Source organism: Oryzias latipes, chromosome 20 (genome assembly GCF_053564925.1).
Source record: "Oryzias latipes strain Hd-rR chromosome 20, Olatipes_Hd-rR_3.1".
NCBI lineage: Eukaryota > Metazoa > Chordata > Actinopteri > Beloniformes > Adrianichthyidae > Oryzias > Oryzias latipes.
The window spans coordinates 24,306,946-24,331,268 of record NC_136256.1 but is presented as its reverse complement, the minus strand read 5'-3'; the positions used below and the strand labels follow the sequence as shown (position 1 = coordinate 24,331,268).

The following is a 24,323-nucleotide window of genomic DNA, read 5'->3' as shown; positions in this document are numbered from 1 at the left end:
AAAAGCAAAATAAGTTAAAATTTTTGTATGTGGAAAAACATGTCACTGTTTAATATCAATTATTGTAAACATTTTAAAGCTTTATTTTAAAAAGGAAAGGATACTGACCACAAAAATGTGCTGTTGTTTTTGTTTTTTTTCTCAATTTAACGGGCGGCAGTGGCTCAGGCGGTTGAGCGGGTTGTCCAATGTTCGAAGGGTCAGCGGTTCGATCCCCGCTCCCCCCAGCCAGCTGTCGTTGTGTCTTTGGGCAAGACACTTTACCCTCCTTGCCTCCAGTGCGGCTCCACTGGTGTGTGAATGTGTATGAATGATCCCGGTGATGGTCAGGGGTGCCGTAGGCGCAAACTGGCAGCCACGCCTCTGTCAGTCTGCCCCAGGGCAGCTGTGGCTACAACCATAGCTTACCATCACCAAGTATGAATGAGGAGTGAATGAATAATGGACACAATGTAAGCGCTTTGAGCGTCTGGAAAAGCGCAGATAAATCTAATCCATTATTATTATTATTATTAAATAGCGTAATGAGAACTTGGTGGCTTTCGTCGGGTTTTAGTCCGTAAGAAACTGAACTAAAAGGCTCTCAGTGTGAAATATGGTAGACCCCAGACCTTACGGAAATTGTTTGTCCACGTGAACAGATTCTAACAATTTGTAACACCATCTCTGTTGTGCATTTGTGACCTTAGTGTGACTGCGTTGGTCATGTTTTTCCTATAACTGCATGTGGAAGCACCGATGTGTTGATTTGTTCAATGAGCGTGAAGGGACTCAGTCACCACCAGGCGCTGCACCGCAGTCACCACACATTGCATGGTGTTGTACATGTCAGCCGTCATCAAGAGTTTGCTCCCTTTAAGTTGTCCAGAGACTCTGAACTCATGATCTTCCTTCCCTTCGACATGCTTGACTGGCTCCCCTTATCTCCTCGGACTAAACGCATCCTAGGAAGGGTAAGCTGGTCACCTTTCTGTGTTTCCATCAGCTCTCTTGATTTAAAACAACTCTTTTTAAACTTAAACGTCATCATTTTTATAACATAATGATCACCTGATGGAGTACTTTTTCTAACATTAAAGGTAAATGATTACCCAAAGATATAAAGATGATTTGGCATTCCAGATATCTAGGTATTACAAATGGAAAAAAATGAACAGATTTGCAGTGTTGCCTTTCATTTTGCAGAGTTGATTCCTTTTCCCCAGTGTTTTCTTTTGCTTTTTTCCTGCTTCCACTCGTCTCATCATCCGTAATTAGAGAATGTCCCATGGCCCAATGGGGCTGGCACGTTGGCAGCTGTAGCTAGGTAACCTCAGTCTGATGCAGGCTGCCAGCCCTGGGGCTTTTATCAGATGAAAATCAGTCACATCAGCCTTGGCATAGATTCCTCAACTCATGGATCCTTTGTTTCATGATCAATGCAATCCATCATGCCAGCAAAATCTATTTATACTTTCAGGAGCAAATTCTGTGTCTTTTGATCTTGTAGGAGGCATACAGCTTACAAGAAAACTGCTTTTCCTGTAATGAAACTCAATGCATTTCTTATGTTTTTAATTATAAATAGAATATAACTTTTCCAAAGTATGTTGCTTACAATGTATTGATGTCTAGCAGGAAGAGCATTTGGACAGGCAGCAAAAAATATAAATGTATCTAAATGGAAAAGAAGACAAAACATGAAGATAATTTCTATTGGTTTGGGATGTAAAGGATTGAGAAAGTATCAAATTTGCCCGAGCGCTGAGTGTAACAGCAAAATCGGTTGAAAACCACAGAAATGATAAGATTATGTTGGTAAAAAGGTACTAAATCAGTCGTGAAATAACCTGGTTTCTTGCTAATTTTGTCAGTTTTTCTTCTTGTTGTGTTATGGTAACCCGTTTTTCACTACAAAGTTGTTACTCCAATACTGAAATGACTCCAAATCACGGGCCTTTGTGTAAACAACAAGTGGATGCACAGATTTCAAATCCTGACTAAAACTTTGGTAAAATGTTCTGTAAGTTTTGCTTATGGTTGCACAATGTTTGAAGTACATCTTCAGGTTAACAGCAGTAGAAAGAGGACAAAGACACACCACCAACTTGCACAGTGTGTATTTCTAAAAATAATGTTTATGACCCTTTTTCAAAAGTTAACTGTTGTTTCTGTCAGACAACTCTTGCAGTAAGAAATATTTATTTCCACATATGACTTAATATTCACATTCTTTAAGTTGGCATTGACATCTTTTCGTTTTGGCATAAGGCTCCGTTCAATTCCATGAGATAATTTTCCATAAAACTTTTGGGTAACAAAATCCCCCTTAACGGAGCCCACAGGTGGAAGCCTGGGAGGAGGGAGGGGCGATTAATGTAGCGCTGAAGGTAAGAAAGAGAATGAACAACTGCACACCTGGACTTAAATAGGACGCTGAGCAGGTGAGTTAATTAACTGAACCGCCCTAGGGGAGAACCTGTAAAACACTGCCGAGTGTCTGCCAGAAATTGCGACGGGGTCGCTCATATATTTAGGAAAAATATATATACTTTTTATCAACAAAAGTTTCTTTTTATGTAGCATAAAAGTAGCCTAAATTCAAAGTGGGGTTGTACTTTTTAAAAAAGTAAGACTAAGCATAAAGTTAGTTAAATCCTTTACGTATCGATTTGTGGACCATGTATGGTAATACGTATCAAATCATGTGATAGTTTTAATTTTATTGGACAGACACTACCTCTTTACATTGTTTTTCGCTAAACCAGCAGCTAAAATCTTTTTCTCAAAAATATATAACTACTTTGAAAAGATTCAAGATTGATGAATGAGTAGAAAGATGTAATGGAGTGCGGGGCAAGTCAGCAGGTCAATTTTAAGTCATGTTGAAATGTTAAGAAAGCATAACTGAAATCGTGTTTTGTTTTATGCCAAAACATTACTTCAAAGCACTTTGCTGCTAAATAAAAGCAGGATTAGAAAACTGCAATGGGTTTCATGACGCCCTTTTATGGTCAGGGTTTATCTAGCTCCACTTAAGGGCTTTGCAGAGTTTAATTTGTGTAATGGCATTCTTGGCAGGGCCCAGTCCTTTTGGGGAGCCCTTTTGATTTTTCTTTAGTGATCTAATTGTAATGAACTTCAGCACATTAGTGGTCCATTTGAGTTTAATGTACATACTGTTACTGGAATATGATGGTAACTGTTTGGAGAGAAGATAAAACACTGTAGGATTGTTTTGCTGTTTTGTGTTTTGGTGCCACTTTAATATTATGTAGATCTTCTGATAATTCTGGTTGCTCTGTCACTTGTTTTTGTGCTTAGCAGTGTGGGGAAGTGTTTTCGGGCACTTGATGTCCATAGCGGAGTCCTTGCTGTCGTGAGACTCTAACTACACTCTTGAATTAACAGTGGAGCAGCCAGATGCTTCTAGACAATGGTTCTGACAATGGCTTCTACTTCTGCAATGTTCACTAAAATCCTGCTTTAATCATCATTTGATCTATTTTAAAAGCATTCTCAGTGGTGTTTTGATCATGATTGTGTCATTTTCTAGAACAAAATTTCTGCAGAGCGGCAGAAATTGGCTCTGTGATGCAGGTTGGACCGACCCCCCTTCCCCTTAACGTTGCTGACAGCTTGGAGCAGGGAGCTTATGGCCCTACCCAGTGTATTTTCTGGGTCACGAATAGTCTTTCTCAAATGTCTGCTCCTGATTCACAAGGATTTGAATAAAGAAATACTCAGAATTCATCACAAAAATGGCAGGAGGACAGGTTCAAAATCACCATTTTCTTCTGAGTGAGCCTTCAAAGCAGAGAAATGACACAGACTAGTTGTCTGGATGGAAAATCTCTATCAGTTCAAAGTACAGATACACCTCAATGCGTGATGCTTTCTGTGTTTTTATATATATTTATAAATAAAGAGAAGTGGGAGCTTTGTAAATCTGGGAAACCACTGTCTGCATTGTGTCTGTGGGATGTTTCATTGATTTCTGTTTGTGGTCTAATTACTGCTAGCTGGTTCTCCTAGCTTTCCATGGCGGCCTCTGTGTGCTTGTCAGAGTGAAGAGCTGCTGATATCACTATGTGCACCGACACTTATTGATAAGCCAAAGGGAGAGCAGGGTATCATCATCATCATCGTCGTCATCATTTTGCTGCTCATCCAGAACCGAGGGAAATTGATCTGTCAAAGCTCACTTGACAGTTTTTTTTATTTTTCACACTCTGTGCCATTTGCAGTAGTTCACTTACAGTACGTTTTGTGTTAGTGTGTGTGTGTGTGCACATTTTATTGTGCAGATTAAAATTAAACCCAAAGTGGATAAACTTTTTTAAAAACATTTCCACGGCTGTAAAATGATGGCGTCTTTTTTTGCACATATTCTTGAAGAAAAAAGGTTTTACTCACAAAAAAAATGTTTCAGGTGTATATAAAGAAACATCTAAGGTTTTTGTTTTGTATTTTTATTATTATTTTTATTATTATTTTATTATTTACTATTTTTCATATGGATAGAATTTTTATTTGAAATTTGCTCCACACAAATCCCAAACAGTGAGTGTTGCATTCATCAGCTGTTGATTGGAACCCAGGTTTTCCACCAGAACCCACCTTATTTGTAGGATTTTAAAAGTGTTCTTTTTGTTCGATTCTGTGTGTTTCCGGATGCCAGCGTCTTTGCTCTGTACCCTTGATTGTGAACATCATAATCACAACGTCATTCAGCAGCAGTTTTGACATCCTTTTCAAATAGAGTTACACTCTACACATTTACATCACAAATCCATTTTCATGGTGAAATGAAAACAGCTATTCTGCAGAAAGGCACGTGCAAACGGCCCGGATGATAATCCAAGGAATTGGGTTAACCCTGATCAAACACAGCATAATCTCAGATTTAGGATGGGTTATGCAGGCAACATTTTTCTAGTATTGAGAAAATATATATTGAAAAAAAAATAATCTAGATTTTAACACAATGTCAAATAAAGTTTAGAGCAGGTATGATCTTACAAATTGAGTAAAAACATCAGAGTTCTAACTTTTAAGACCCACTCTATAAACTATAATTTGTTCTGTTTTTAATGTTCTTGATGATGGAGGACATATTTTGTTTTAAATAAGATTAACTTGCATTTCTGGGTATTTTTTTTATTCAAATTTGTGAATCAGGCCCAGACAAAAAAGGCCTTTTGAAAAAGAGTTTACTTGTAGCGTAGAAGATACTCTAAGTGGGCTTGTGGCGCACCTAGAGTATCTCTGAAAAAGCCTATAGCTGTGATGTAGACGCTACAGTCAGCGGGACACAAGCTCCCTGCTCCGCTCCATGCTGACACATCCACTTAAAGACGATCAGATTTGTGTACGTCTTCGTCTTCCTCATCTAAACTGGCATCTGACTCAAAACTGTACGGCTCAACAGGTCCAATATTGCTTGTTATTGTTGGGTTGTGAGGGGCTGTAAGCCAGCAGTAGAGCGTGTTAATAGAGAGCTCTCAGTTATGGATGATGGAAAGGGGGGGCAGGCTTGCTCCATGCCAACGGTGAGGTGAATGTCTACTGAACTACAACTGCTCTTCAGACACTACCGTTCTTTTTGGGGTATGAATGTTTTTTTACTTTGTTTGGCCGAGGGTGTGACTTCTATGGGATTTTTTTGTTTGTTTTTAATAGATAGTAACAAGTGCTAGAGGGCGCTGTAGGTGTTTGTATAAGTATTTGCTACTGACAGCAACAAAGAAGAGGAAGTCTTACGCCGGGCTTGGAGGAATTGTTTGCATGTTCCTTATGCTATGGTTATCTTGATAATTATCTATATGTTCCACGAATTTACTACATACCTTCTATCTTTCCTGAAGCTAAAAAAGAATCATTGTGTTACAGCAGCGAACCATGCAGATGTGCAGTCTATTATTGTGATCTATTCTGGCATCATGAAATTCCTTTCAAGATTAAATGTTTGTTCTTGTTCCTGCATTTTGTTAAAAAATTATTTTCAAAAAGTGCAACTTTTACTTTAGTGTGACTTATAGATGATTGTTTCTTCTTTATTCTGCTTTTTTTTTGGCTGCTGCAACTTATACTCTAGAGCACATGTGTCAGACTCAAGGTCCGCGGGCCAAATGTGGCCCGCCATGTCATTTTATGTGGCCCGCGAGAGCATAAAAGTTTTTCATTTCTTAAAATAATTTTTTTCTTTAGTCGATTACATATTATTTATTTATAGCTGCATTTGTAATTATTCAATGTTTGCAGGTCTTATGTGTGTATGCAGACAAATTGTTGTCATCAAACCATCAGTTGGATCCAAGGCTGTGTGCAGCCTTTTATTGTAAAATCTTACACGTGTAATACATGTTCTTTCTAGCTCAGTTTTATGTTGTTATTTATTCACTTGGACAATTTGATGCTTCATTAATGGAGTTATGTGGGTTTTAATAAGCGGACACATTTTAAAAGGGTTCATGGTAGAGTAACAAGCAAACATATGTTTTCTATGCAACTGCAATTGTCACTTTAAACAACTATAATAAATAAATAATGAGGTATTTAACATTAATGTGTGGTTACATTTATATTTCATTACATTTAGTTACATGTATAAGTTTTATCTGGCCCTTTTAGGACAGCCACTATGCTAATGTGGCCCCTGGTGAAAATGAGTTTGACACCCCTGCTCTAGAGCAACTTACATTATGGAATAATCATAAGTAAAGACCAGTGGGAATGTTTTAAGTGTATCAAAAGATGGTTGGAGTTGGTCTTTAAGGTGTTTTTTTGGTGATTTTGCTGTTTTCTCACTTCAATTTTATAGCAAGACTTATTATTAAGTAGTTACAATTGTGACAAACATGTCATCTCGCATTTATTAACATTGATATTGCAGGTTCTAATATATTTCCAGTTATGTCTATTAAGTAATGGCTAAAGTTTTTCGATGGATGTAGCTTTGTAGACCTTAACTAAACCAGCTTTTACTGTACAAGTCCATAGTTTAAAGATATTCAGGCGCTTGTCTTGTGATCCAGCTAAGAGAAGGACTTTTACACAGAAAGCAGAAACCACAAGCGTCATTTCAGTGTGCGCCATCAAACAAACAGATGGAAGGTTTTACTGGAATTCATCTTATTGATGATGAAAGCAAATATGGCATTTTGACGACGTAGTGGAGAAAATGACTTCCTGACGTTTTGGTCTTAACGGCATGTGCTGTGACGGCACACTGAGATCAGAGCCTTGAGCCTTTGTCTCCAGCGAGTTCACCTCCTGAAGCTGGAACAGATGTAAACTCCTCACACACAGACATACCGAACGCCTGCAACTGCTTATGGTATTTTCTGGAATTTTCAGGCCGGCCCCATTGGCCGGAGATCTTACTTCCTAACTAGCTGTGTGTGTGTGAGACAGTGTGTGCATGTGTGGGAGGGGTGAGGGGTTGTTTTTGGGGCTTGAGGACGGTCGCAACGCTCTGAAGGAGTGCTTTTCCAGCGTGGGAACGACGTTTGGCTTTTCTCTGCCTCTGAGGGACTAAAGTAGGCCAAAGAGAGGAGCCAACATTCTTCTCTGGCTGCAACTCTACACGGCGCAGAGCTGCTCCCCTCTGGAGCCGTTTCCAGGGGATTTGTAGGAGTGGAGCCGTTTGGCTGGTAGGAGTTCCTGTGCTCTGGGAGAAGATGGGCAGCAGCTGAGATTTTCTCTTAGCCTGCCTGAACAACGCAGCGACAGCAGGAGAGAAATGTTCCACTCTGCCAGTGAGGAGTCAGATTTGGTGAGTTTGTGTAAACATGTGCTCTGCAGTTCAAAAACTTTTTCGGAGCCTCTGGTGTTTGAACAAAGAAAAAGAAGCTGAGGCTGCAGGAGCGCACGGACTAATGATGCACAAAGTTTTGCTTTTGTAAGTTGATTCTAAAGACCCACTTTGAAACTTTTACGTTCGATTGAAGTTCCAAGAAAAAGGGACTTAGAGTGGTGAGCAACAGTTCCAGTAATGAGCTGAGCTGCTGGTGAGCAAATAGAGGAGGAAAGACGGAGCAGTCATGATGAGTTTGGTTTTTACGCTGTGAGATCATGACGTCGTCCAAAAACTTGTGTAGCACTAAAGATTTCTCTCAGATGAAACAGTGACTCTTTGTTCTTTTTCATGGGTTACTTAAGTTCAATCACAGTAAAGGTAAATTGCATTTTTAAAGTTTATTTTCTTAACTTTTGTTATTTTAAGGCCTTTGTGGAACTAGGATATGGATAAACTTATGGAAAAGGCTTCTTTTTGTCAATAATCAACTTTTAAAGTTATTTAAAAACATACTTTGTTCTGAAAAAAAACGTACAAAAACCCCAAATACTAATCCAAAATTTATTATAACTGGGAATCACAGCATAACTACTACTAGATTTTGGTTTTGATCAATACATTTAACATGAATCCAGTAAATATTTTTAAATTTTGCCAAATTTCTATTATAACCAAGTTTTTTTGATTAGAAAAAGCAGTTTTCACATAACTAGTGATTAAACCAAAAGTAGTAGAAGAAGTAGAATTTATAATGCTAAAATAATTAAAAATTTGTTTAATTAAAACCAAAATGGAAGAGCTGTTTTTGCCTGAAAAAGGTTTAAAAGAAAAACATGGGCCTAATTAGGCCTGCACAATATACCGCAAATTTATCGTTATCGCAAAATCCAGCTCTGCAATATGCATATCGCATAAGACGGAAAATATCGCAATAAATCGTAAACCTTAAATGTGCTAAAACAATCTTATGTCAGCTTGAACCATTTAACGAATCAAATAAATCCCTTTATGCATTTGACCAATCGGATGGAGGCCTATTATGTTAGATGTTTGTCACCTATGTCGACGAGTGGCATTTGGAGTATAATTTTTAAACTGTTGCAATGTAATGGGAATGGTTATTTGGTTATTTTGCTATTTGTTTATATACTGCAAATTATATCGTTATCGCAATTTTAATCTCTAATATCGCATATCGCGAGTTTTCCTCATATCGTGCAGCCCTAGGCCTAATCCTCTTCCGTTGTATACTAAGAAAAGAATAATTGGATCGAATAAGGTTATTATTTTTAATTCAACAGTTGAATTTCAGCTAATCAGTACTGTACTGAGGTGTGGTTTAAAGTTTCAGGAATAAACATCAGTTCAAAAAATTTTTATATTTGGAAATACTTGTTAAAAAAAAGTGATGTTGCAGAATCAAGAGGTCCAGAGTTTTTTTTTCTTCTTTCTGGAATTAAGAAGGACACCAAAGCCACAGTAATAGTACATAATTTAGTTCTTCAGTGTGAGTGATGTTCCTTTTGGCTTATTAGTATTTGCGGCACATGTAAAGTAGAAGATGATTGCGCTTCATTAGCTTTTAATGAATTCATTTTTGACAAACACTGAAGTAATTGTTTAATTCAAACTTGGTTCATGAGTTACTGCTTAAAGGGTTCCGACATGGCGGCTGCTCTGAAACGCTGCTTTGTGCGGGTCGGCCTGTCGGGGAAAACCTGTAAATGTGAGGACTTGACTGATTACAATGCAGCGCTTGGGAGATAACTCACAAAGGTGAATAATGTGAAAAAATGGCTCAGTACCTAACTTAAGGTACGTACACAGCGGCCGCGTGTGACGCATTCAAAAACGTGCGCTTCATGAACATGCAATCAGCCAGTGGTGTTCACACCAGACAAGCAGGAAGCAGCAGGGAAGGGATTCTTCCTTTACCTTTTTTCTACAGCTCACTAGCGCTTGTCCGCCTGCTACAATTTGAAGGGGCCTGGTGCGAAATGCCGAAGCGGTGCACATCCCCCATATCTTGCTCCAGGCAATTTTTCTTTCCCAGCTCTGTTCTGATACTTGAAAGATTCGGTGTCGTTTAATTCCAGGCGGGAACAAACTGCAATGGTTGATTTTTCCTTTCTGATAATTTTACAATGGTTGGTACATCCGTGTTTTGAAAAAGACGTCACCCGCACGTCACGGCCAAATCCCTGATTGTTCAGTTTTGTTAAGAAGTTCAACTGGTTGAACCTCCAGTGCGCAATAAATGAATGTAGATCCTGCGACCGGACGTGAAAACTTATGTTGCGATGTGTGAACGCAAGATATCTGGACGGGGAAGCTCAAAATTTGGGTTGACATTTTGACTAATTTAGTTGAAAATTATTATGAAACACTATTGCAACTTATAGGACAAACAGCAGCAATTTCAAATTTTTTGTGCCTCAATTATTACAAAAAATGCACGTGAGATCGCGGAGAGACTGCATATCAGTACAGACTAGAGAGTCTCACTTTTATATAATTTTTGGTTGCCGGTGTGCTGCGGGATTTTTGTCAAGGAAAATGTGTACCTTGGCTCAAAAAGGCTGAAAAACACTGCTTTGATAGAAGGCCCAAAGTGCTTTACAGTCCCAGTCTCATTCACCCTTGCACAAACACACTAACACACTGCTGCCTAACACAGGCGCCAACCTAGAACCATCATGAGCAAAGTGGTGTTTGGTGTCTTGCCTGAGAGGGCAGGGTGGGAACCGAACCAGTAATCCTCCAATCAGAGAGCGACCGCTAAACCTCTAGACCACAATTTTGGTGAAAATCTTTAAATATCTATTTTTATTTTTCACTTCTAAAAAAAAAAAGCTATTAAAAATGTTAAGTGTAATTCATTTACAAACATACATTTTTAGGTAAAGTTTGGATCTATGCTTTTGCAGAAAACTTAAATATCTGTTTCTTCCCACAGCTATAGTCAGAAGAAAGAAAATACTGTGGAAGTCCCCCAGCCCAGTCTTTAAGTAGTCCTCAACACAGGCGCTGTTACCTGCAGAAAGGTTGTTGGTCTATGGACTCTTAACATTTAAAAAATAGGATGAACAGGAACAGAGTGAGAAATGATGCAATAGATAAGACTGTCAGTTCACTTTAACTACCACCCACCAGCTTGCTGCTGCAATACTTCAGAGATGCTGTCTGTGGTGCAACAGCTGAGAAAAACCCCTTGAAAGTGTGCTGATCTCCAGGGAGTTCCTTAGTTCCTGCAGTGAGTCTTAATGTGCCTTGTATTGGTAACCAGAGTATGGAAAACGATTACTGAGGCTGAAACGCTTTAACCTGTTCACTGTTGGAGTCACGTCATGTATGTTCTTTTTTGGGTGATGGAGTGGTTAAGTTGTCTGCTGTGTGCATCACGAAGCTGTGATGTTTGCACAAAACTGCTGCAACGGTTGCAGATTGTTTGGCACTTTACTGTATTGCATTAATGACCAAACATGGTGTAAGTTGTGGTTTTTCACAAAGCAACATGAATGTGGACAATCAGGGTTGGGTGAGACCATCCATGTTGTTAGGCCTGACAGTGGCTCTGAGGAAAAGACAAAAAGCTGGAGGTAGCAGAGATGAAGATGCTTAGGGTCTCTTTGGGAGTGACCCGGATAAATGCCGGATGCACACATGTTAGAGGTTTTTGGAGATAAAGTGTGACTGAGATGGTTCGGACATGTCCAGATGTGACCAAAGACCAAAGAGGAGGTTTATGGATGCAGTGAACAAAGACATAAAGGTAGCTGGTGTTGGAGGATGCAGAAGACAGGGTTAGATGGAGGAAGCTGATTTGGAGTGGTGACCCCTGATCCACCATTGCACAGTTCAAGCAGGTCCAGATTGAATTTTATTTAGGTTTTTTAAGTCATGTTTACGATATTTGATGCAGTGGGGTAAAAACCGTTCTGGAATCTTTTAGTTCTTGCTTTTCTTGTGCTATGGGTTTTAAAGTAAGGTCAGAATGTATTATATTGTTGTACACTGTGATGACAAATCCATCCTTTGAATCTTTTGTTGGTGTAACTTCTTATCTTGTAGCACCTTCATATCAAAGCATATTATCTAGTGATGGTAGTCCAACATGATAAAGCGTTTGTTGTTGAGGAAAACATGAACCTCAGTTTTTATGCGATTCATTATTTTGCTGTAGAGGAAGATAACAGAGGGATTTGATTGAATTCCAAAGCTGAAAAGAGTATGTCAAGTAAAAATCTCTGAATAATGAAACCACTTTATCCTGCATGAAGATGCAAACAGTTTTATTAGAAGAGGCGGATCAAAATGCACATCTGAATGCTGATTTAGACCAGACCTCGGTCTCAAAGCGTGGGGGTCAGGTTGTGCTCTCAAGTAAACTCTGGCTTTGTTCACTTTCTGTGTGAATGCAGCCTAATCAAAAGAGCGGAAGTTAAGTGAAGAGAGATGAGCAAAGTGAAATAAAAAAAATCAAAGCTTAGAAAAAAAATGGAGCAAAAAACCTAACAATGTGAAGGTGTGGGTGTTGATTTATTATATTAACAAGCCTGTAAACGAACCAGCTGAAATATTCTGGCCTGAATAAACCTACAGAATTAGAACCAGCTGCTGAAAGTGATCAATTCCATCATGTCTCTACCAAATAAATAAAAGTGACTCCCGTCAACCATAGCCATGAATCCCTGTTGCAGAATCCAGTTTGGGTCCAATCGGCCTGCCACTTTTGTCATCCTAATTGTCTGAACTGGGGTTTCCTGCACAAATTATGTAAGAAGGATAGCTGCTGATGATCAGCAGGAGTAAGAGAGTGAAGTCATGATGGCACACAGGTTTTCAGCTACAAACACCCAAGTGACACAGCTTCACGTCCTTTTTTACATTTTACCCAAAATCACAAATGCAGTTTGGTTTATTGTTCCAAGAGGTCAACAGACGACTGCAGGGATGTTTTTGCGGCCGCAAAGGGATGCTGCACGCAAAGAGCCACACCCATGAGAGGTTCAGTAAGCCCTGCGTTTGCTGATTTCCATCTTTTTTCCGAATCTTATGTAATTTGGGTCACGTGACATTAAAGTGGTTAGCGGGAGGAGTTCCTTGTGACTGTCAAGGTTTCCAAGAGTCAAATTTGATAAGGCTTCTTTAAACAGGACATTACTTTCAGCAACATTTAAATGGATTTGTGAGCTGGGAAAAGCTGAAAAATGAGGTTGTTTTTTTAAAAAAGTGGTTTATACCAATATGAGATGATGTTTGTGTGAATGACACAACACTGTCTGTGTGCGGTTCAGTGCTGTCTGACAGCCTGTGGCTTTTTCTGTCTCTGCTTTTTTTTTTTTTTTTTTTTTTTGGAGCATCTGTGTCCTATCAGAGAATCAATATATCTTCAAAGTATACATCACTTTTTTTATATAAACTATCTTGGGTGTTATTGGGTATTTGTCTACTTTAGATAGAACTCAGATCTCATTCTTCTCTCCCAGTTGGATGTATTGTATCTTTTTGAGACTTCATTGATTAAATATCTGTGACTATTGCCTTTTTTGGACTTAAAGACAGCCTTTCATTTCAGGAGGAACATCATTTGAACCAGCTGAACCCAAATAACTTTTAAAAAATGGGGGATAGAGGTACTCATTATAACTCCTCTGCAGTGTTCCACCTCAGTTTCAATTTTATTTACTCTATTTAACCTTTATTTTACTAGGAGGATCAGTTGAGAACAGCTTTTCATTTAAAATGAAACGTTTTTAGGAGTGTTTGCTCACATCTAATTAAGAATTTAGGATTTATTTCTAATCTTTTTGCCAAAAGCCCATATCGAACCCTGTTTTCATGTGTAAGAAATTTGTGAAAATGTATGACACTGCAACTTTTGAATACATTTATACCTTTAGTTCTTACTTCTAAATGTGTATGTTTTAAATATCTATACAAAAATGTTAAAATGTTGTCTACAAAACTTAAAAATTTATATCTGTCTTTTACTGTGACTGCTGCATTTAGAGTCATTTTTGTATGCAACATTGGTGTTGATTTAAAAAAAAGAAGCTTCAGTGTTTGATATCTGACTGCAGCCCTAAGTTTGAACAGTATTCCTGGCACGCGCACCGTCCAGAAATGATTGCCGCAGAGACAAAAATGAGCAGATGGACTGGCTGTGAGGTGTAACTCAAGGAAAAAAAGAAAAAGAAAAGGGGAGGTACAGAGGAGGAGATGTGGATGGAAGAGAGATAGGGAGGCAGAAGCACCGAAGGAGCTCAGCAGAGCTTGTGTGAAAACACTGACAGGCTAAAAGGCTTTCGGCAGCAGCGGCTTCAGGAGTAGAGTCCGTCACACGCCGCCACACCGCGACTCTCACCGATAAACCCTTACATGCCGCTCGCAGAGAGTCGTGGGGAATCGGCTGCAGAAGCGGACTACAAAGCTGGAGCGAGGGCTTGACGGGGAGGATGAGGAGCATCACCTGACTGGGAGTCCGCCTCAGCACCTGCAGTGGCAGACTGAGCACTCCAGCTGTCAAGGAGACTGGGGCAGACGGAGGAGAGAGCTGCTGAGATTATGCGCAGGGCAGAGAGCTCCAGAGGATTCCCCATCTTTGGCAAAAGCAGCAGCTGCAGTCGGGGGAGCAGGAGCTTTGGCTCAGCAGACAGAGACAAAGTCAGGGGGAGCTGCAGCAGAACAAGGAGCTCAGACTCCAAAGCTATTTATTTACTATCCAGCGTTGAATGTAGACTTTCCGGCCAAGTTGTAAGAGGAACCAGCTGTGCTGAATGTACCTGCAGCCCCGGTCTCTGCAGCACTGGTGCAAAGGTGGCCCCAGCAGTGCTGGCGTTCAGCAGTGGTTGTCAGGGTAGGGGGGACAGTGGCTCAGGACACTGAATGACCAGTGTGGCTGATGAAGGCCACCTGGATTCGCTTGCTGAAACGAGCCAAAGGAGGTCGAGTCAAGAGCTCCGACGCCTGTGTAAGGCCATTTCTGAGTGTGTTTACATTTACACATGTGCATGCTCTCGCCTTTAATGCATCCACCCCGTGCTTCCGCCATCCATACATAATGTCGAGTTCCACAGTTGTGTATTACCGTGCAATGAAGAGAATTTAGATGCAGCAATCATTTTTAGCTGTCAGCTTCTGGGCAGAGCTCCACATAACCTCCATCTGACTCTCTAGAACAGCGCTCCTGTTGCACCTCATCTTTAACTGTGACGTGATGGAATAATAATAGTTGTCCAGGTGTTCCAAACAGCGTTTTTTTAAAGCCCAATAGGACTCTCGAGAAAGGAGAAACATTTGCAGTCCATCACAAATGGTGTGGAGCTGTGAAGGTGCTGCTGCAACCTTGAAGAATTCTGCTGGGATGTATGTTAAAGCCAATGAGAAGATGGCCTTGATATTTACAGACAACAAAGCCCTTGCATTAATAATAAACCTCCTAACTGTATCATTTGTCTCTTTATTAATTGGAAATGAGTGTGCAACAAGTTTTTGATGGAGATGGTGGGTACATGAATAGATTAGCTTCATCCCCGGCAACATTATCTTTTTGTTTTCTTTTTGTTTCTATACATAAGTGGGGCTGAGGAAGGAGCGGTGCGACTCTCCTTCGTACGTATGCGATGGTTGGGTAATTCTAATCAGGCGCAGAGTGTGGCTATTTTTAACTCAGACATCAGAGGGTTCTGATGCAGAGAAATGAATGAAGACTCTGTGAAAGAGGCATAGTAGAGTGCAGGTAAAAAGAAGACAAATACTGGATTTCATCAAAATGTTGTGTTCATTTATTGAACACAACATTTGTCCTATTTGCATTATTGGGGCTTCTGAAATCTGCACAATATCTTTTTTTTTAAATATAAATATTAATTTTCCATGTGTTTTTATTAAGTTTACAAACTTATTTTTCCTTTTTTTAAGGGAAAAAACCCAAATGATAGTTTCAATGTTAGAATTCACAATTTCATTTTGGTTGCTTTCATTTTATTTTGTTTTTTTTGATGGTATTGTAAGTATAAGTAAAAAATGACTTTATCTAGAAAATAATAGATTGATAAAATCATGTCAGACTGTGAATCTAATTATGACCTTCAAATGAATCCAGCTTACTCTGATAATTATGGTCAACATCTGGGGTTATGAACTGGCTTTAGTCAAATCTTTATGCAGAATCTCTTTATTATTGGCATCCATTTATAATCCTTTTATTAATTTATAATTTTTTAGTCTTGTAACTGTCAGCTTTCTGTATTTGACCTATGTGTTTATGTTATACATCAATGTCAATCAGAGCTCCTGAGTGTTCATGTTTCTATGAGTCTGGATATTAAAAGTTGTTCTTGTTGCTTGGATCCAAACTGAACTGGTCTGTTTCAGAACCTTCTTTGGCTTCTGTGTCATTCTCTCATTGGGCTAAACTGTGCAGACCAGAATAAAGCAAGCCAAAGAAAATCAAAAAGGTTCCAAAAATCCTATGATGTGAAGGGCATCGTATTATTTTATTTTTTGCCAGACTCTTAAATAAATTAAATCCTTGAATTGAAATTATTTTTAAATGAGTTTCTTTTTAATGGAGACTATTTTTAGTAGCTTTTTCTGAAGGAAATTCAACATTTATCAGTGAGTTTCATTTTACATCACCATATTTGTTTTTTTATTTGACAGTTAAAAAGTTGTTATTTAATCAAACCAAAAAGAAAGCTGAATCACAAACGTGCAAATCAAATTCAATCGGTTCAATAATTTGGCAACTATACCCTAATTTCATAAACGTATCTAAGAAAAAAAGACATTTTTGTCAGGGTTTTCTTCTTATATATGGATATTGACTGATTATAGATTTATTATGGGACACATTTAAAGCGTATTTGATTATTTACCATTGACATCTGTTTCCACACCTGTAAGTTGTGTTATTTATCAAGTTGTTTCCTCTAACAGGTTGTATTTTTAGCCATGTGAAGCTGAGTTTGAGTGTCACTAACAAGCTTCTGTTTGTGGGTCTGAAGGGTTCGGCCGACTCCTACACCAGCCGTCCATCAGACTCCGATGTGTCCCTTGAAGAAGATAAGGAGGCAGTTCGCAGAGAGGCAGAGCGACAGGCTCAGTCACAAATTGAGAAGGCCAAGGTTGGTATCATCTTTCACAATTTGATAACTATTCTGCTGCCTTTCACTAAGTACAAACATACTGGAGGTTTTTCAAAGGGCCTAAATCATGCTATTCTTAAGCCTTTCAGTGTAAACTATATGCATATATATGAAAATATATTACCTTTGACGCACTAAAGAACACATTTTTTATGAAATAGTTGTTTTATTGTTCATTTTGCGTCAGTACGTAAGACGACTGAATCTCTGAGGCTCCGCCTTTCGGTCCGTGTGGGTGCCGCCCACTTAGAGCCGACCTCGGTGTGTCTGCGTTTCGCCCACGAAATCAAACAACATCCGAACTTTTGCAAAGACTGATGTGCATGTTGTGTATATAAAAGGAAAGCATTTAGCAGATCCCTGCTAGCACCAAGTCGAAAGTGTGTGTGTGTGTGTGGGGGGGGGGGGGGGGGGGGGGGGTTATGGCAGTAGAGACTCTTCCTGGAAGGGGCTGTTCTTCACTTATCTACGTCACAAGGTGAGAACCCACTGGTTTTTGTGGGTTGAGAGGGGCTGGTGCTCAGAGCGCAGGTTTTTAGAAGAATGATCAGAAATGCGTAAACGGATCAAAATGTGGTTGTGAGGAATTAAGGTTATACTACACTTAAAAGTTCAAAAAAGTTCATTTTATATGTTATATGTTTACATGATAATTATTTCATGTCATAAATATGACAGCAGATTGAAAAAAATCAGTCGAGGCCGTCAGAGGCTGAGGTGTAACTCTGCTTCTTAGCACTTAATCCCAGCTTTGCAGGATCTGACCTGGGGGGTAACTGTCTGGGACATACAGTCCTGCGAAGGTTTTTTTAGCCTTTTTATGGAGGAGTGAATACATTTTTTCTCAATTAATGATTAACTCATTTAATTGAAGTTGGCGTTTTTCCCAGCTTGCAATGCTCCAGATGGAACAAGCCTTTTTTTCTGACCCATCTTCATGCATTTCCTGCTTTGACCTGAATGGCTAATACTCTGCTGGCGCTATGTTTTTTTTTTCTGAGATGTTTCAAAAGTATCTGTGTAGAGTTGATCAAGTGTTGTTTGCCATCACCAGGTGATTCCATAAAGTCTAAACCCCACACTTAAAACTAAAAATTCATGGAGTCTGTTATACAAACAGACACAGGATATTAGAGCTTATTTTAGTCGCTTTCTCACGTGGAGGAGGGCTGTAGATGTGAGGGGTTGGGGGCCTCTGAGGGTTCAACGTTGCAGTTTATCAAAGCAAAGTCTGACTTGGTCTGCTCTCGGCCACAATTAGCAGCACATAAACAAACATGCACATGACAAGGCAGGCGCGCTTTGGCAGGACAGGAAATGCAATCAGGACTGGCTTCCTCAAAATCTCCTAAAACCCTGACGCTGTTAATATTTGTGTCTTTGGTCTACAAGATATCTGTATGGAGCTCAAGTTTCTGTTACAAATGTCCTTGACATTTCAGTTAATGTGCTTCATTGGCTGTTTAAAGCCTAAACTTGACAATCATATGCATATTTTGTGTATTGTATGGATTGTTAAAATAATTCCAGCTGCTTTCTAAAATAAAACTCTGCCACACCAAGTAAAAAGAAATGCAACTTTATGGAGATCGCCCATCTTTTTACATGACAGATCTAAATATTTCGCCTCTTAGACGTCTGGCCACCAAAAAGAGAAGCAGCCTGAGGTCAGATCCTGTCTGAAAACTCTTATTGGAATAAAGTCAAAGAACACTAACAGTTAAAAAAAAAAAAAAAAAAAAAAAAGACTTACGTCTGTAACATCTAAAAAAAGCATCTTTTTTATTTTTTTTTACTGGCACAACAGGCCATATAGGACTTAAAAAAACATAGAACTGACCGTATTTATTTGCAAAAGTCAGAGGAGAAGTCGGACCGTTTGTTCCCTTATGAGGAAAAAACTCTTCATATGAACATGACTTTGACTTTAAAGGTGCCTGATAAAAAAGTCATCAATCAAATTAAAATGGCCTTATTAAAATGATTGATTAGCATTAGCAGTACTGTTGACTCATGAGGTAAAAGAGTTTCGTGCTCTTTGCGACAAAGACAAAATCTCTGCACTCGAACGAAGTTTGATCTCTCCTTACCCGATTGCAAAAGTATTTGACATTAAACACCTTTAATAAAGGCATTGCAGAGGTTCATTTATTTTTATTTTTGCAAGGAGAGACCACTCTGCAGAAACTGTGTTCTAGAAAGCGACACAGGTTTTTGTGATTTTGCCTAAAATTGGCATAGTCATAATTAAAAAAAACAAACAAACACTGGAAACGCTGTGAAAATAGCACAAAAAATGATCGTAGTGGGTCTTTAAGCACAGATTGCAGGTTTTCTGGATTTGATCATGTGAAATTCTAGTAATTAAGGTTAATAGAAATACATTACATTAGATATAGTACTTGAACTGGTAGCTTTGCTCTTCTTCCACATTTCTCCTATTGGAGGTTTTATACAACATATTTTAATGGAAAGACTAACCGTTAAATCAATGAATCAGGTGTAAAAAGTAATACTGTATATGTTTTAAAGATGTTTGCAAGCGAAATGAAATGCACTGCAGCCATGCAGCATACACTTCTCAGCTGCTTTGGTTGAGTTAATATTTTAAAATGATTGAAATACCTCCTAATTATAACGTAATAGAATTTGATGATGGCGCCATATGATATTGGAAGCAACATTTGGCGTGCTCTCGCGACAGCCTTAGGGCAGTCACCACATCAAATTGATGTACAGCAGTGAAGGTGATACAATGACAGTCTTGATTTAAAGGACCTGCGCATGCTGCTGACGGAGAGGCTGCAGCAGCGGCAGGGGTTAACTCACTTTAATTACAGAAACGCCTAGGAGCTATTATCTAATGGAAATGCGTGATGCAATGTGATATTGGAACAAGCGGCGTGGGTCGTTGATTGGCTGTGATCCATGGCGCTGCCTCGTAGGGCTTTTGGTTACAGACTGTGCTTCTTTTTTAGCCTCCTTCTCTCACCTTCCCTTCTCTGGTTTTTACATCACTCGCTCCTCCTCCCTGCTGTCTTTGTCTTCAGCCCTCCATCTGTCCGTCTCACTGCAGTCAATATGGCACCTACAGCCAAGGCTTGCGTTACATAAGAAGCCGTTTTATGTTGACATGTGGACTAATAGACCTCAAAAAAGTGTAAAAGATGCTTTTGTTGTTGTTGTTAGTGACAGAACCTGCTTGAATGGGCACTGTCCTCTGAGTCTGTAAAAGGTTATAAAAAGCTATAGCTGAGAGGAAGGCAGGCGGGATTTATTTTTTATTTATTTGTTTTTACATTGAAGCAAAGCAGACAATATTTGGCTGAGTGCATGAAAACACAGAAAACTCTATTCTTCTTGAGCATAAAAACAAGAAAAAGATGATTTCCCATCTGTCCATATAATATTTTTACAGGAAACTGTTCTCTACAGCAGCGAAGCTCATGATAGTTCATCTTTTCACGTTTGCAGAAAAACTGGAGAACAGTAGTTTTGGTAACAGTAACAGTAGTTTTGGTAACAGTAGCATATCGTTCTGAGTATCGATAGTATCGATACCATTGATACTAGCGTGATGAGATTGATACTTTTGATACTCTTGTCGCAGTTTTTCTTTGATACATCCAGTGAAATGGTTGAATTTCCTTATGGAATTTTCATGCAAGCATTTAGTGTCTGTCTGCAGGGTTGCCAGATTGGGCAAAAAGACGCCCCATTTGAGTGGAAAACTGCCCAACCTGGCAACACTGTCTGTCTGTCTGTGTAAACAGCACACCTCCACCTGTCTTGCTACACTCACTGCTTCATTGAAGAGAGTTATTAAAGACCCACATATTTGCAGGCAATAGTAAGCAATAGTATTTTTTAATGTGTTGGTTATATTTTCATATTTATTTCAACCACCAAATGGTTCCTGAACCCGGGTGTGTCTGCAGCCTAACTGCTCCCCCAGGGGAGGGATCAACAAATTTCACACAACTAGCAGTTCTGCACCACTGTATTTCTCTGCCTTCGGTGTGAAAGACTTAAAGAAACTTCTCGTCTGAGTACAAATTTAATCAAATATGAAGTCTTGCTCCAAGATGAATGAATTGGCTTTTTGGTTGCAAGCAACAAACACTTCATTCAGGGTTTAAATAAACATGAATGCAGGAAAAATGTTTGAATGCATTTTGACAAGGTTTCACAGCTCGCTGCAGCCAAATTCTAAATACTAGATTATCAAGACTTTGTTTTTTTACGCCAGTTTAGCTACGACACAACTGCCAAACAAGAATGTTGGTGTTAACAAAAATAAATGTTGAAAATAACTATAAAAACGTTGCCCATGAGAAAAGTTCATGTTTTGTTAGAGTATGCAGTCCAATTATATTACCTTTTTAATTTATTTTTTATCTGGTATTTGAAATTTTTTTTACACTTTACACTTTTGTTCTTTGTGGTTAAACAAAGTGTCTTATATTAATTTTTTCGGGTCTTTGCAACTTACAATGTTTGTTTGGATGTTTAGATACAGTCCCTTTATTATTACTGTCATTGTGATTTTTATTATTATTGTTATTAGTATTTTTTTTAGATATTTGGTCTTTTTGTTTGTAATATGTATGAAAGTGCATGTATATATACATTTTTACCCTTTTTCTTCTAAATTTACTTCTCTTGATCAACTAATGTTCTCTTTCATTTCCTTTGTAGAACAACTTGTACAAGACCTTGAATTTTTGCTGTTGTGGAAATGAAAAGAAATAAAGAAATTGAAACATGTTTAGTGCAACACACAGCCCTTTAGCCAGTTATAATTGAACTGACTTTTTGGAAGCATGCTTGTGGATGAATGTCTTTTTGCTTGCATCACATGTAAAAGAAGAGACACAAGAAGAAGAGAAACTAACTAAATTAACCAGAAATGGATTATTTACTTCCAGATCGATTTCCTTGTTACCAACATAATCTTGTTAGTTTCTTTAGTTTTCAATCGTTCGTTTCAACCTGCTGATATTCTCAGTACTATTGATTTTATTTTGCATCCATAATTTCTTTTGTTTTTTAATTTAAAAGACTGAATCCATTTTAACAGTCATCCCGACGACTTCTGGATTTATTCTTAAATTGCAACTTTGCTTTAAAAAAAATCAACTTAACAGAGTTTTTTCTAAATCAGTCTGCCGTCTAACATTAAATCAAAGCAATATGTTGAATTCCTCTGCTGATTTGTACACTATGGGTTTGTAATCCATGTTTTATCTGCAGATAAAGGTTTGGGATAGGAAGTCAGGTTTTATAAAACATTTCACACAAGAATTACTTTGTGCAAAAGTATCAAGAATAAAACCCAAATGTGAGGCTTTATGTGCACAGTTAACCGCAATGAAGCACTTCATCAGCCTGCCAGTGCACAGGGAGATTTAAAGTCAATTTCTGAATTGATCATTTGTCCAAAAGAGGAAGGGAAGCACTAATCAGGCAGGAGGGTCAGTATTGATTCAACCACTGTGAAGGCTTCTGGATTTATTTATGAAACATTTAGATGAGAGCTATTTGTGCTTTTCCATGAGTGAGACAAGAGCTTTTTTTTTTTTTACTACAAGAGGTGGATCAGCTATAAAGGCTTCAGGTTGCACATGAAAGGTGACAGCTTAGTGGGTTTGCAAAGACTTAGTGCTTCAGTGAATATGGATTCAGAGTCAGCATGGTTCGCACACCTAAACTTGTTTTTACACCTCGGTCAAAGGTGCAAAAGGTTCCTGTAGTGGCAAACGGTTTTAACATTTGGTCCAGCTTAGTCTCTTAAGTTTAAAGATACATTTTTTTCTGCCTGACATCAAATATGTTTGTACATCTTTTCAGACCAAACCAGTTGCTTTTGCCGTCCGTACAAACGTCAGCTACAGTCCGAGTCATGATGACGATGTCCCTGTCGCGGGCATGGCCATCGCCTTCGAGGCGAAAGACTTCCTTCATGTCAAAGAGGTGAGCAAACGTCACTTTAGCTTACAGCTAAATTCAAGGTCTGGCTGCTTTAAGATGATTGTTATTGTGTTCACTTTTTTGGTAGAAATTCAACAATGACTGGTGGATAGGGCGTTTAGTGAAAGAAGGTTGTGAAATCGGCTTCATACCGAGTCCAGTGAAGCTTGAAAACACTCGGATCCTCCAGGAGCAGAAAGCCAAACAGGGAAAGTTCTACTCCAGGTGAGGAGAACATTCCACAATTTCTTAAAGTCCCACTCCGATAATCTTTTGATCTATTATCGGAGATATCCCAGTGATTATGTCATTTTTAGCAACAACAAAAAAACGGTGTCGTTTTCTAGGACATAGTTTCTGCAGAGTGGCAGAAGTTTATCGGAACCTCACCTCTGAGTTGAGGGCGGAATATTGGTGCTGAGTAAATCCACCTCTATTTCCCATCATCCATCTGTATACACGTTCTCCTGCTAGCTTACAGCCCCTCACACCTCATCCGGTGCAACAAAAAAATGGCGAGCAATATTGGAGCTATCCAACCATACAGTTTTGAGCCAGATCGGATGATATTTCAAATGCCATTTTTATCGTCTGCTCCCGATTCCCAATGGTTTGAATAAAGAAATACTCATAAATGTAATGTGAAGCTTAGATTTGATATTCTATATGACCTCCATCATCAGATAAATTCCGCCTGAACATGTTAAAAACAACATTTTCTTTGGACTGGGTCTTTAAGGGCTTATCTTTAAAAGGAAAAAGAAAACTAAGAAATGTATTTATTAACAATCTTCATTTTTTGTAGTAAACTGGGAGCAAACTCATCATCTAGTTTAGGTGAAGTGGTTTCTAACTCCCGGAAATCTACTCCTCCTTCATCTGGTAAGTATCATTGCAAACTCACCACATATACACTCTTTAGAACAGAAATGAACCTCTGACATCGGGTCAAAGGTAAGATCCTGACACCAGAAGAGCGCTCAGTGATGTTGTGATAACCGTACCCTCAAATGTTAATTGATTCTCATTTGTTTTGTGCTTCTATTGATGTGAATTGTAGCCTTTCACCTGTGATTGTCTGTGTTCACCTGTGTGTGATGAAGCTCTTGTGTGTCTGTGTGGATAGCCCTTGACATTGACGCCACAGGCTTAGACCCCGAGGACAATGAGCTCCCAGTCAACCTGCGCTCCCCTAAAGCCAGCCCAAACACTGTCCTGTCACCCTTAGCAAAAGAGAAACGAATGCCCTTCTTTAAGAAGGTAAACTGGGGAGCAGCCCGACTCCTCCTCCTGTCTGTCCGCCGGCCGGCACCGCTTGACACTAAAACGCCTGCAGCTGCTCAGCCTCACGAAGCACAAGTCCCTTCTGTCCACACCATTGTCCTCTGTTCCTTCAGTGTGCACGCTGCTATTAGCATGCA

The 24,323-nt window shown here is 39.0% G+C and overlaps 1 protein-coding gene across 11 annotated transcripts in view; it reads left to right on the top strand.

Moving 5' to 3' along the window:
• cacnb2a (calcium channel, voltage-dependent, beta 2a) overlaps window positions 1-24,323 on the top strand; it is a 59,589-nt gene that overhangs the window by 21,723 nt on the left and 13,543 nt on the right. For 5 of the 11 annotated variants that reach the window (XM_078938194.1, XM_078938199.1, XM_078938195.1 and 2 more), the window contains 4 exons: window positions 16,792-16,911; window positions 22,783-22,905; window positions 22,991-23,127; window positions 23,708-23,784. In XM_078938194.1, coding sequence (XP_078794320.1) covers window positions 16,792-16,911; window positions 22,783-22,905; window positions 22,991-23,127; window positions 23,708-23,784 — 457 coding nt within the window. Of the gene's footprint in view, window positions 1-7,419; window positions 7,757-14,048; window positions 14,754-16,791; window positions 16,912-22,782; window positions 22,906-22,990; window positions 23,128-23,707; window positions 23,785-24,028; window positions 24,163-24,323 lie in introns of those variants that run through there. The other 6 variants (XM_078938192.1, XM_078938193.1, XM_078938197.1 and 3 more) reach the window with 4 other exon arrangements.